Below are 12,659 nucleotides of genomic sequence, written 5' to 3' on the forward strand. Positions count from 1 at the left end.
CTGAGGTGGTTAAGTATAAATGCTGTTGACTAGGAATTAGCTGTATAGGTAAGTTATGCCCGTGAGAGGCTCAGATGCTGTCCTCGGCAGCTCTCCTGAGGGGCCGGGGCTCCTTCAGGACACACGATGTAAAGTGTAACTCTTATTTTATAAATAATGTGACGTAGACGTAAGTAGTTCCCCCCTCACCCGTGACTGAGGTTGAGTGCTATGGCAGGCGACGGTCATGGCCGGCCCCGGCCCGGCCCCGGGAAGAGCGGGTCCGCCTTCCCTGCGTGTGGCGCTGAGGGAGAGGCCTGCACCTCCTGTCCCACGTCCGCTAGGAGGCGGGGGGCGGGGGGGGGGGCGCACGGGGCCAGAAAGCAAGCTTCCACAGATACCTGACGGAGGGTACATCCCTCTTGGCCACAGTGCTCTGAGCTAGTTTACCTCGGTTCCACAGGCAGGACGGTTGGTCCGGGAGCCCCCGGAAGAGGGTGTCCTGGTGCAGCCCGAGTGTGTGTGGGGGGTGTACACGGGTGTGCGTGTGCGTGTGTGTGTGTGTGTGCGCGCGTACACGGACGTGCACTGGACAGGAACGGGAGGCTGGGACTTTCCATGACAAAGAGTTAATTCCTGTGAGTCTAGTTGGAATTTTTAGTATGAATGTGAAGTTTTTCTCCTTGCTTATGTCATTAAGAATAAAAAACAACTGTGATCTATCGTATTCCGTGGCTCGCCTTTTATTTCTGTGGGCAGACCTCTCAGCAGGAACACGGCCCGGGAAAGGGACCCACAGAAGGAGGAAATCCACTCTCTTCCCCCCCCGCCAGGGATTCGGGGTTACCGCTTTCCTCTCTAAAGCGATAAAAAGAAAAGAACCTTTCAAAAACCTGCGGGCTGAGCTGCGGGGAGGCCCGGGCTGCTCCTCCCCGCCCGAGAAGGAGAAGCCGCGCGGACCTGCGCGCCAGGAGCCACGGCCGGGCGCCGTCTCTCCTTCCTCCGCGGCGCTGCGCTGGGCGTGGGTTCGGGCGCCGCCGCTCCAGCCCGCGGGACTGAGCTAGAAGGCAAGCACCCAAGTTAGGTGCAGCCCGGCCCTCCGGCGCCTTCCATGCAGCCCCCGTGCCCGCCCCCTCACTCACCTTGGCACCTCTACCCTTTCCAGAACGGCAACAAAGAAGCCACCAGTGAGCGTGGTCTCGGGGGAAGCCCGGAGGCAGTGTGCAGCCCCGGGGAAAGTGCCGAGGCCTCGGTGGGGCCAGGAGGGTAGGACGGGAGCTAGCCTGTGGAGAAGAGCAGAGTTCTGGGTAAAAAGACAGCAGCCGCCCCCTTCCCCAGGACCCCGGCGGGGACCTCCTCCCCCCCCCCCCCCGCCCCACTACCTGAAGGTCCCTGGGTTCTGCTGCAGGGCGTCGTGCACCACATCTTCGTTCTCCTCCTGGCAGAGGGAGCACGTGGAGTAGACCAGACGCTGCAGGGAGGGGAAGGTGAGCGCGTGGCGCAGTGCTCGCCGCTGGAACCCAGCCAGGGCCTGCAGGCGTGCCTTGCTCGGGGTGCCTGCCCCGGGCTCCTCCAGCTGTCTGGCTGGCATTCCTAGGGACAGAGCGTGTCAGCTGCAGATGGCCTCGCTTCGCACAGAGATGCCCTGCTTTGCAGGTAAGAACATTTGCCTGGGGTCACCAGAGGAGGAGGGTCCGAGCTAAACCTGAGGCCAACGCGGACCCCAGAGCTGCAGGTCCCTCAAGATACACACTGTCCCCATCTCACCTGAGCCGCTACAAGAAGGATCCAGTAAGATGTACTGGACCTGACGGTAGCGCTGGTCAGAGGGTGAGACCGCCAGGAAGTCTTCCTCCGCCAGCTCGCAGCACGAGACCCCAGCCCGGGCCAGCAGGGTAGCCATGGATGCCAGGCGCCCGGCATCCAGGTCAAAGGCAAAGATCTTCCTGGGGGACAGGAGAGAGCTGAGGCGCATCGCCGGGCACCTAAGGGCCCACAGATCTCACAGGCAGGAACACGTCCATTCGGGACACAGGAAAGAAGGGACAGCGTCCAGTTGGAGGGACCTGACCCTGGGGCTTCAGATCTCGCACCGGCCGCCCACTGGGCAGCTGAGCGTAGGGCTCCAGCACCAACCGCTCTAGGTCCAGATGGAATTCCTCTGGGCCTCCGTGCCCGGCTGGAATACAGAGTGCCCGACCTCCAAGGACGTGACCGGGCCCCGGGCCCCCCTCCCCCCTCCGGCCCCCCAGCCTGACCGTGCCACTCACCCCTGGTTCTTGAGGAGAGCAGCCAAGTGACTGGTCTTGTTGCCGGGGGCGGCACAGGCGTCGATGACGTGGGCGCCCGGGGGCGGGGCCAGCAGCGCGGCGGGGAGGCAGCTGGCCTGGCGGGCAGAGCACAGCGCTGGGGCACCGGGACCCCCCCCCCCAGCCCACGCATGCGTGCCCCCCCTCCCCGTCCCGCCCACCTGCCCCACCTTGTCCTGTAGGATGAGGTGACCGGCCCGGTACAGTGGGTGGTCGTGCAGATCCGTCTGGGCCGGAAACACCAGCAGCTCTGGCAACAAGGGATCCAGAAGAAAGCACCTGCCTCGGAGGGCCCTCGCGTCCTCGAGGCTGCCAGGGAACAAGAAGCACTGACCATGCTGGGAGTTCCTGCAGGCCGAGCGCCAGGCTGGGCCTGTTCCCTGTGACCCACGTGCCTCGCACCGCCACGGAGAAAGGGAGAGGCGGCAGGTGAGGGAACGAATGGGCGCTCAGGCCAGCCCTGGGCGGGGCGGGGGGGGGGTCCCACCTCCGCCGTTTTCCGGGGGCGGCAAGCGCCTTCGTCTCACCCCCTCGCGCTTCTGGGGTACGGCTGCCGTGAGGACGGAGTTACTACATACGAGACACTTAGAAAAGCAGCCAGCGCAAGTGAGGCACTCCAGAAATGCCAGTCAGTACTCGAAAGGATAGGCGGGGGGGGGGGGGGGGCACCGGCGTGAGGGGCGGGGGTGGAAGGCGCACTCACCGAACTCGGGGAAGGAGCACGCGGCACGGCACCTGCCCCACGCCAAGCGGCCCCGAAAGCTACCCGGGGGCAGAGCTGAGGCCATGCCCGAGCAGCCCCCCCCCCCCGGCCCCCCGCACCACCCTGGCCTCCACCGGCAGGAGGGGAAAGGGAGGGAGCAGAGGCGACTTCCCAGAGCTGTCAAACCCCGAGGAGGTGCGGGGGTGCAGGGGAGCACCGCGGCCCGGGAAGGAGGGGGCACAGCCCAGGGGCCAGCCCAGGAAGGGTCTTCGGCGGAGAGAATTTTCTGCGGCCAAACCACAGTTGAAGTCTGGAAGTGGGGAGACCAGTTCAGGAGGTTCTTTGGCCCATGAGGATAGAAAATGACAGGCAGGGTCTGGGAGGACAGAAAGGTACAGCGGGCAGGGTGGGCGTGGCAGGGGGACAGGACTCGGCCGCCAGCCTGGCCGCCACCTGTTCGCTGACAGGGAACGCTGGGGCGCACAGTGCAGGGACACGGGACGCTTCCACACCCGCACGCCAACCATACCCTGCCCCACATTCACAAAACGGAGGACAAGGGTCCTGCTCGCCTCATCTGACAAGACTCAGCACCCATTCATGGTAAAAGCTCACCAGAGCGGGTGTCGAGGGCACACACCTCACCATAACACAGGCCACATGGGAAAAGCCCACAGCTAACATACTTGCGGGTGAAAAGCTAAAAGCCCTTCCTCCAGGATCAAGAGTAAGACAAGGAAGCCCCCCCCGCCCGTTTTATTCAACAGAACCTAGCCAGCACATCAGGCAACATAAATAAGAGGCACCCAAGTTGGAAAAGAAAAAGTAAAACTATTTGCAGATGACACATACAAAAAACCCTAAAAATTCCAACCAAAAAACCGTTAGAACTTTCAAGCGGATTCAGTGAAGCAGGAGGATACAAAATCCACATACGAAAATCTGTTGTTTCTTATACACAGATTGAACAAACTATTAGGGGAGGTCACGGAGGTGACGTGGCCACCCGCCAGGGGCAGGACCCGGACAGTCCGGTTCCTCACCCCCGCCCCTGGGACGTGCATCCCGCTTGCCTTCCCCACTCCCCGAGGCTGCCCAAGGACACAGCCTTGAGAGAGCGATAGGGTGTAGAGACCATCTGGAAGGCAGGAGGCTGAACCCATGAAGGCCTCTATATAGCCTCCGAAGATGCTGGCAGGTGGGCGTGGAGACGTCTTGCTTGCTCCGCCCCCGCCAAGCTTCCCAGGTAAGTCCCCTTGCTTACGAAGTCTGCGCCCTACCCGTCCAGAGCGGCCCGCCTCTTTCTGGGTCCCTCCCTACCCTCCGCATCGCACGGGGCCGGTTCAGACCGCACCCCAACCATGGGAAAGCCAGCCTGGAGACCAAACACATGGTCCGCGGGGGAAGTCCCCAGTTGGCCAGTGACCACCGTGTGGCGCAGGGTGGCCCCTACATCAGATGCTGGGGGACCCCTCCGTGACTACGGGGACACCCCGAAAGCACAGGCCACTTTAACATGCTCGTCGGAGAAACTGCACGGATGGCCATGCGGCAGAGCGAATGGGGCGGGGGGGGGGGAGGGGGCAAGGAGAGGGGAAGCAGCGGGCTTCGGACGGCTGGACGGCCGAGGCACCCTGCACTGGCAGACCCCTAATACAAGAGCAAGCAAGAGCAGCCCCCCGGTTCAGGCAACTCTCCTGACAAGGGGGTCTCCTCCCTCTGAGCTCGTGGACACGCTGCCAAGTTCCAGCTGAAGGCCGGGGGGAGCATCCCGCACGGCGATGGCTGCCCCAACCGCACCGGGGCCGGAGAAAAGGAGCCACATCCCCACACACCCTGCCGCCCTCCAGCAGGGGCCCTCCAGCAGGGGCTGCGCGGCGCGCTTACAGGAAGTGCAAGGTACTTAGGTCCTCATACTGGATTATTCTAGCCCGCAGGGAGGCTTGGCCCAATGAGGGGGAGCTTCCTGGGCATGCGGGACCTCAGGAATCTACAGAGAAGTCCAGCGAATTCTTAGGGAGTTGGGAACGAGACGGGCCACCTGCATCCTGGTCTCTGAAAGCCCTGATAGGGCCCCGTCATGGCAGGAAGGAAAGCCAGCTCCAGTCGGCCCCTAGCACGGAGTACGGGCTGCTCACAGGCACACTGAGCCCACTTGTGCAACACAGACATTCACAGGGTGCTGTGGGAGAGACCCGGGACCAAGACGGAGCTCAAAAGGCCACCCCCAATCGACCGGAAAGGGTCTGGAGAATGGAACCTGGAAGCACATGGACTTGACCTCATTGCTGCGGGGGTCCCCAGCGGAACAGAGCAGTCAGCCTGTGGAAAGCCTTAAAACCTGAGCAACGATGCCCGTCAAGAAAGTCCCTTGATACTGCCAACTGGGCATCCTCCCCCTCCCCGAGAACGTGGGGTCTCTCTCTCCCCAGGACTAGGGAACACACCCGGTCTGGTATCCTACCAGGTCAAACTCTTAAGGGTGCATTCCACCCGAGGGCTAATCAAACCAGTGCTGAGGGCAAACGCCCCAACTGAGGAACCTGGGAGCCTGCCACCCCCTCAAAGAGTAACTGTCACACAATACGCGCCACACGGGGATAGAGGAGAAAACCTCCAAGAGCGACACCAAGGGGGCGCCACACGCCCTGCCCTGGCACAAGCCTTGTACAGAAGCTCCCTTATTCCTGAACCTGCCCCACGTCGGTCTGGAGCGGCCTGCCTCTCTTCGTTCTCTCTCTGGCCCTGCCCTGTGCATATGGGGGCTGGTTTCAGATGATACCTGGAAGGCTCCTGAAGAGTTTGCAAACCCACATTATCAGAAAGACAAATTAAGAAAATAATCCCATTTACACTTGTATCCAAAAAAACCCAAAACACTAGAAATGAATTCAACCAAGGCGGTGAAAGACCTGTACTCTGCAACTGTAAGATATGAAAGAAACTGAAGATGACACACATGAAAAGACACTCCACGTTCATAGATCAGCTAAAATGCCCATACTACCCAAAGTAGTCTACAGATCCAATGCAATCTCTAGCAAATTCCAATGGAAATTTTACAGACACAGAACAATCCTAAAATTCGTATGGAACCACAAAGGACCCCGAGTAGCCAGACCAATCTTGAGAAAGCTAGAGATCTCACGCTCCCTGATTTCAAACTGTATTACAAAGCTACAGAAATCAAAATACTATTGGTACTGGCATAAAAGCACACACGCAGATAAAACAAAATAGCCCAGAAATAAACCCATACTTATATGGTCGATTAATTTATGACAAAGGAGCCAAGAATACACAACGGGGAAAAAACAGTCTCTTCAATAATGGTTTTGGGAAAATGGAGGCCACGAGCAAAAGAATGAAACTGGACAAAGACATTTTTTCCACAGACAGATGGCCAACAGGTACACGAAAAGGAGCTGAACATCATGAGTCATCAGGGAAATGCATATCAGAACCACAATGGGCTCTCACCTCACACCTGTCAGAATGGCTATTACCAAAAAGATAAGAAACAACAAGTGTCGGTGAGGATGTGGGAAAACGGAACCCTCTTGCACTGTTGGTGGGAGCGTAAACTGGTGCAGCCACTGTGGAAAACAGTATAGAGGTTCATCAAACAATTAAAACTAGAACTACCATATGATCCAGCAATTCCATTTCTAGGTATTTATCCAAGGAAAAGGAAAACACTAATTCAAAAAGATTTCTGGACCTTGTTTACTGCAGATTTAGAATCACCAAGACATGGAACCACCTAAATGTCAACTGTTAGATGAATAAAGAAAACATGTAACTATATACAATATGTGTGTACATACAGAGAAATGTTATTTAGCCACAAAAAATAAAATATTGTCATTTGCAACCACATGGATGGACCTTGAAAATACTACGCTGAGTGAAATAAACAGAGAAAGACAAATACTGTATGTTCTCACTCATATATGGACTCTCTTTAAAAAAAAAAAAAAGCAACTCAAATACAGAGAACAGATTTGTAACTGTGGGGAGGGGAACTGCAAAAGGGGTAAAGGTGGTCAAAAGGTACAAATTCCCAGTTTTAAGATACATAAGCCCCAGGGATCTAAGGCACAATATGGTGACAACAAATATCGTACTGCACATTTGAAAGAGGCTAAGAGATCTTAAAAGTTCTCATCACAAGAGGGGGCACCTGGGTGGCTGAGTTACTGAAGCGTCTAACTCTTGATACGGGCTCAAGTCATGATCTCAGGGTTGTGAGATCAAGCTGAGCCCTGCTTCGGACTCCACACAGGGTATGGAGCCTGCTTGAGATTCTCCCTCTCCCTCTGCCCCTCCCATCCCCAAAAAAAAGTTCTCATCACAAGAAAAAGCACTTTCTGTAATTCCATGTGGTGATAAAGCATAACTGGACTTATTGTAGCCATTATTTTGCAACATACACGCATACCAAGTCATCACACTCTCCCTGAAACTAATCTTACATGTCAGTTATACCTCGGAAAAGAAAAACAAAACAAAAATGCCGCAAAATAATCTAGTAATGTGTGTTTAAGCACACTGTTCTGGAAGGATTTCTCCTAAGTCTTGAATTTTGAATAAACAGAATTTAACAATTAAAAAAGAAAAAGGTGCAAAGTTCAGAGGGAAGATGAATTTAGTCCGACACTTGCTGTGGCTGCAGTGCCTAAGGAACACTGAGATGAACCTAAGGGCGGGAATACAGAGAGAAATCTAGACTGGGAGACTCCAATCATCACGGGAGAAAGAGGAGTCAGAGCAAGGGAAATGGATACATTAGAAGAACTGAGAATGGAACTCCCAGGAGAATCAATGTTAAGGGATGGAGAAAGCCAGGCCTCCAAAGGAGAGGGAGAAACTGCTGGAAAAGTACGAGAAAACCAGAGCGCCGTCACCACCACCCCTCCTCTTCCCCCGGATCCCTGTTTCCCAGTGGCCCCAGGGACCTCCCCAGAGAGGAGGGGAGCAAGGCAGGGTTCTCAGCTCACCTGGAAGCCCGACCCTGATAGGAGAAACCTTGTCTCTTGAAGTAATCAACCGCATCATCAAGGCTGGTCTTGAGAGTGTTCACCCGCACAAATCGAGGCACCTGGGAGGCTAGGAATCAGCAGTCAGTGGGCAGGATCGAGGCCCTCTCCTCTGAGGGCCTGACAGCTACCCTCCTCCCAACAACTCCTTCCAGCTCACCTGTGCCAGGCCTGGATCCCACTTGCAACAGGTCCTCGTTGCGGCTCACACGGCGCTGAACCTTGAGCCGGGCCAACTCAGCCTTCAGCCTTGCCTGGTGCCGGTCTAACAAAGGTTTCCATCGGCCCCCGCCCCCTCTGAAGCCTTTCCCCAGCAACAACTCATACACTAGCACCTAGGGATGGGGAAAGAACGAGAAAAAACCCTAAGGATAGCGTTGGAACTGGAGGAGCTAACCAAACCGCTTATCGAGGCAGTAACAGATAAAAGTGAGGTATTTTGCCCAAGACCACACGAAAGATTAACGGCAAACACAGGAGCTGAGCCCTGTGTCTTGCTTCCCTGCCCCGAACCGTCTCCCCAGGGCTGCTCACCAGCAGAGCCCCGGATCCTAACCCTCCTCCTTGTCAACACCACCCTTTTGTTTTAGCTAGAGTCCCCGCCGTGGCTACTTAGCAATTCTGTTCTTAATTTCCACACGAGCCTCAAAGGTACAGCACTTTCATCCGACCTCAAATAATGACCCGGCTAGAGGCTGCTCATCCGCATTTCATAGAGGCGACTTGCTGAAGTCACGCCGTGGACGGTACGGCGCTGAGACCGGTCCGGAGAGGCTCACAGCCCCGCCCCGCCCCGCCCCCTGGCCCCGCTACCTTGGCCAGGTGCGGCCGCAGCTTCTTCTCGGCGCGGAGGAGGCCGGCGCTGGCGATCACGGCGTCCAGCACGGCGGCGTAGCGCTGCGTCTCGCACACGAGCGCGTACAGCTGCTTCACGTTCTGCGCGCGGCCGAGAGAACACCGGCTGAGGCGGGGGCCGGGCCCAGCTGGCCCCCCTCCGCAGCCCCTTCTCTCCCCCGCCGGGCCCGAACCACGAACCCCCCGCTACCTGGAAGCTGCTGGCGTACACCAGCCCCTTGATGGAGCCCCGTCGGCTTTCCACGCCCGCCAGCACAGACGCCGCGGTCGCGTACAGCGCCATGCTTCGCTCCCACGCGCCTTTACGGCTCTGTCGCGAAACACGCCCGCCTCGGCACCGCCCTGTCCGCCCGCACTTCCGGGGCAAAGGGCACGGAGGTTCCGACCCGGAAACCCCAGTGCCCTTCCAGGGCTTCCGAGGCCTGTGTGAGGTGGAGTGCTGGGAGAGCGTTTTCCCCTCCTTTTCGTACCTCTTCCATTTTTTTTCTTCCAATCTTTGCCAGAGAGGCAATAGGATTTTACTGTTTTGTTATGGAGCTTGAATATTTTTGTGTTTATGGGTCCTTTGCATTCTAACACGTTAATGTCTTTTGGTCACTCTTCTACCATCTCTTAGTGTCCTTTGTATGTTAACAATATATACCTCGTCTTAGGTTATTTTTCTACAATTTACTGTTGCTTTTTAATGTGGCTTATTGTTTTGGACTTTTTTTAAAATTATGGTTTCTGCCTTTGATGTCATACTTAGAAATGCCTTCTTCACATCTTTACAATATAGCAGTCACTATGCCTTCATTTTTTCACACCTTTAACCATTTAGAATTCAGTTTGGCACATGATGTGAGGAAGAGTGCTTTGTTTCCAAATGGCTGGCTTTTCGTGCATTGTAATAATTCACTTATAGCAAAGTTTCCCCAGCTGACCTCCTTGTTCTCCACAAGGATTGTGTAGGATTTGCCTCTGTCCCCAGCATCCATGTGGTTACCGGTACACATTAAGTTGATTGAATAAATCTAGTACATGTGTATTTCAAGCATTCAAGTAGACAGGCCTCCATGGACCAGAATACTCCTGCCTGTACGTTCTCTGTATTGCCAACAGCACATCAGCAAGCATTTTGCAAGGGAATTGACTCTAACATCAAAATTGTTTCAACGTTTAATCCAGTCCTGTGGCTCCAGGTTGGTTTATGGTGATCTTTGAGTGGAAACCCCACCCCCAAGTGAGTAACATCTATTTTATTTTCATAGCACCTGTTCCTTATGTAGTTATGATTTATTCTCTAGCTGGCTCCCTGAGGGCAAATCCTGTTTGACACTCATTTATCCGTGCCTCCTAAACCAGTGTTCTTCTCACAGTAAGGACCTAACATCTGTTGTGTGAGTGAAGAAGTGAATGAATGGGAGCACAAACATACGGACAGCTGGACAGCCAGCTGTGCCAGTTAACCCATCCTAAAACAATCCCAAGCCCCACTCCTTCAGGTGAGTGGTTAACAAGTGCATCAAGATTAATAAAGTCCACAGTTGACTCAGATTTTAGCTTTTACTTAATGTCTATTTTCTGTTCAGAAGTCTCATCTAGGACACCACGTTAAATTCAGTTGTCATGTCTCCTTGGCTGTGACAATTTCTCAGACTTTCCTGCTATTTGATGACCTTGATGGTGTTGAGGAATCCCGGTCAGTGTTTTGTAGAATGTCTCTCATTTGGGATTTGTCTAATTTTTTTTTTCTCATTATCAGATTGGGCTTATGGGTTTTTGGAAGACTACAGGTAAAGTACCATCCTCATCAGATCACATCAAGGGCATATAGTATCAACATGACCTTCACTGTTGATGTTAACCTTGATCACCTGGCTAAGATTCACATTTCTCCACTGTAAACTAGTCTTTATCCCTCTGTCCCCTCTGGAAAGTCACTATGCACAGCCCACGCTTTAAGGAGTAGGGGGTTATACTCTACCTCTTTGAGGGGAAAGTAGCTACATAAATTATTTGGAATTCTTCTGCAGAATGCTCTCTTCTCCCAGATTTATTTAATTAGTCAATCGTTTATCAGTATGGACTCATGGATATTTACTTTATACTTTGAGTTGTAATCCAGTACAGGTATCCTGTTTTTTTGTTTTTTGTTTTGTTTTGTTTTGTTCTTAAAGTATGCTCGACACCCAGTGTGGAGCCTATGTGGGGTTTGATCTCACCACCCTGAGATCAAGACCTGAGCTGAGATCAAGAGTTGGATGCTCGACTGAGCACCCAGGCACCCCATCCCCGCTTTTTGAAAGTTTGCATTACACCACTTCACTTTTATGAAAGACCTAGAGTAGTACCTGTTTTTGTTAACTGAAAGAAATCCTAAGAGGATTTTCACTTTTATGAAAAAAGGGGAAAAGTAAAAATAGTATTGTTTTGCAGCAAGCCCTTGTAGAGGCAGCACACACCCCAGTGAGAGTGACGCTGCCAAGCTCCTTCCCCAAGATCTACAAACGCAGCATCTCACCATCAAGCCTCCGTAGCTCTGCACTGTGCTTTATCTCAATTGACTGTGTGGATTCATTTGCAAGGTGTATCCTAAGGTAAGAAAAGCTTAAAAGCAGTTAATTTGGGGGGTCTGGTAACACTAAAAAATGTTTCCATATAAAGTAATGGTAATTGCTGATTCTCATTACTCCACTTCAGCTAATGACAGATTTCACAGGAACACTCACTCTACTTTCTGATAGTGGGGAAACCTGTACTGTTTTGTCACTCAAATTTTTCCCATTTTGGCCACTGGGAGTGCTTTCAGTGGGCTCCCATGTCCCTTTTTTTTAAGATTTTTTTTAAAGATTTATTTATTTTGAGAGAGTGAGAATGAGGGGGAGAGAGAGTACGAGAGGGGGGAGGGTCAGAGGGAGAAGCAGACTCCCTGCCGAGCAGGGAGCCCGATGCGGGACTCGATCCCAGGACTCTAGGATCATGACCTGAGCCGAAGGCAGTCGCCCAACCAACGGAGCCACCCAGGCGCCCTCCCATGTCCCTTTGAAAGGCCTCTATTATTGTAGGGGTTTTTCACACCTTTGTTTGTGAGCGCTTCCTGGCACTCCAAGCGGCTTATGGCTCAGGGTATTTCCTGCCCCAGTCCTAGAACCAGCTATTTCTCCAAAGAGCCCTGATTCCTCTTCATTGGAGAATGGCTATTAGGAGCCAAGATGTGGACGCTAGGTGACCTGTGCCTTATAATGTCTAATACGTGACCCCTAGAAAACTTCAACCTGCATATGTGGCTCATGTGTTTCTGTAGGACCAGTTGTAGTCTCCTCTATCCTAAAAATGCCTTCTCTTAATCTCACCTTCTCTCAAACTCATGACCCAGTTTTCTTCCCTTCCCCATCCAGCTGCTTAAAACAAGAATCAGCAGTGATTGCCTTTACTTCTTCCTCATGTACTATGTAACCCCCTGCAGTCTGTCTTCCACGCTAGTCCACAGACTCGGCTTCCTCCAAGGCCACCAAGAATCTCCTAATATTCCTCAGGCCTTTCCTGCTGAGGCTGGGTTTTCACCGCCCTGCGGGGCACACCTTCTCTGTTGGAAAGCTTTGGCTTCCACGATCTTTGCTGCTGGCACTCCCTCCCAGTTCTCTGATCATTTCTACGGTTCTTTGGCAACCTTGTCTAAACTGCTTAAGTTCTGCTGTTCCATCCTGACCTCCTTTCTGTCGGCTAGTATTTTCTCCCTGGGCAGACTCTCCCACCCCCACGCTGTCATTACTACAGAACAAAGTTAATATA

General features: G+C 53.7%; 1 protein-coding gene across 3 annotated transcripts; it reads right to left on the bottom strand.

Annotated features, from left to right (window-relative positions):
* Positions 1 to 319: 319 nt before the first annotated feature.
* On the bottom strand, positions 320 to 9,233 carry NSUN5 (NOP2/Sun RNA methyltransferase 5). 3 transcript variants are annotated; one of them, XM_073884258.1, is made up of 11 exons: positions 9,076 to 9,233; positions 8,844 to 8,966; positions 8,191 to 8,365; positions 7,992 to 8,100; positions 2,459 to 2,597; positions 2,250 to 2,365; positions 1,747 to 1,921; positions 1,362 to 1,649; positions 1,122 to 1,262; positions 940 to 1,039; positions 320 to 837 (listed from the first exon to the last, which is right to left on the bottom strand). In XM_073884258.1, the coding sequence occupies exons 1-11, from the start codon at positions 9,166 to 9,168 to the stop codon at positions 320 to 322; spliced, it is 1,977 nt and encodes a 658-aa protein (XP_073740359.1). In that variant the 5' UTR covers positions 9,169 to 9,233. The 3 variants fall into 3 exon arrangements, with proteins under 3 accessions (XP_073740359.1, XP_025720374.1, XP_025720375.1); XM_025864589.2 differs by having other exon boundaries at positions 705 to 837; positions 1,362 to 1,572; positions 1,747 to 1,925; XM_025864590.2 differs by lacking the exons at positions 320 to 837; positions 940 to 1,039 and having other exon boundaries at positions 1,126 to 1,262; positions 1,362 to 1,572.
* Positions 9,234 to 12,659: the final 3,426 nt, after the last annotated feature.

Source organism: Callorhinus ursinus, unplaced genomic scaffold (assembly GCF_003265705.2).
Source record: "Callorhinus ursinus isolate GAN/ISIS: 27379988/994484 unplaced genomic scaffold, GSC_fseal_2.0 scaffold55, whole genome shotgun sequence".
Taxonomy (NCBI): domain Eukaryota; kingdom Metazoa; phylum Chordata; class Mammalia; order Carnivora; family Otariidae; genus Callorhinus; species Callorhinus ursinus.

What these genes read in the sequence shown, in the direction of transcription:
- NSUN5 (XM_073884258.1), bottom strand. Translation starts at nt 9,168, where the DNA reads ATGGCGCTGTACGCGACCGCGGCGTCTGTGCTGGCGGGCGTGGAAAGC. An exon ending in TGCGGCCGCACCTGGCCAAG is followed by an intron (nt 8,366 to 8,843) that starts GTAGCGGGGCCA and finishes CCCCATCCCTAG; the next exon opens with GTGCTAGTGTATGAGTTGTT. An exon ending in GCTCTCCTCAAGAACCAGGG is followed by an intron (nt 1,922 to 2,249) that starts GTGAGTGGCACG and finishes TCCCCCAGGAAG; the next exon opens with ATCTTTGCCTTTGACCTGGA.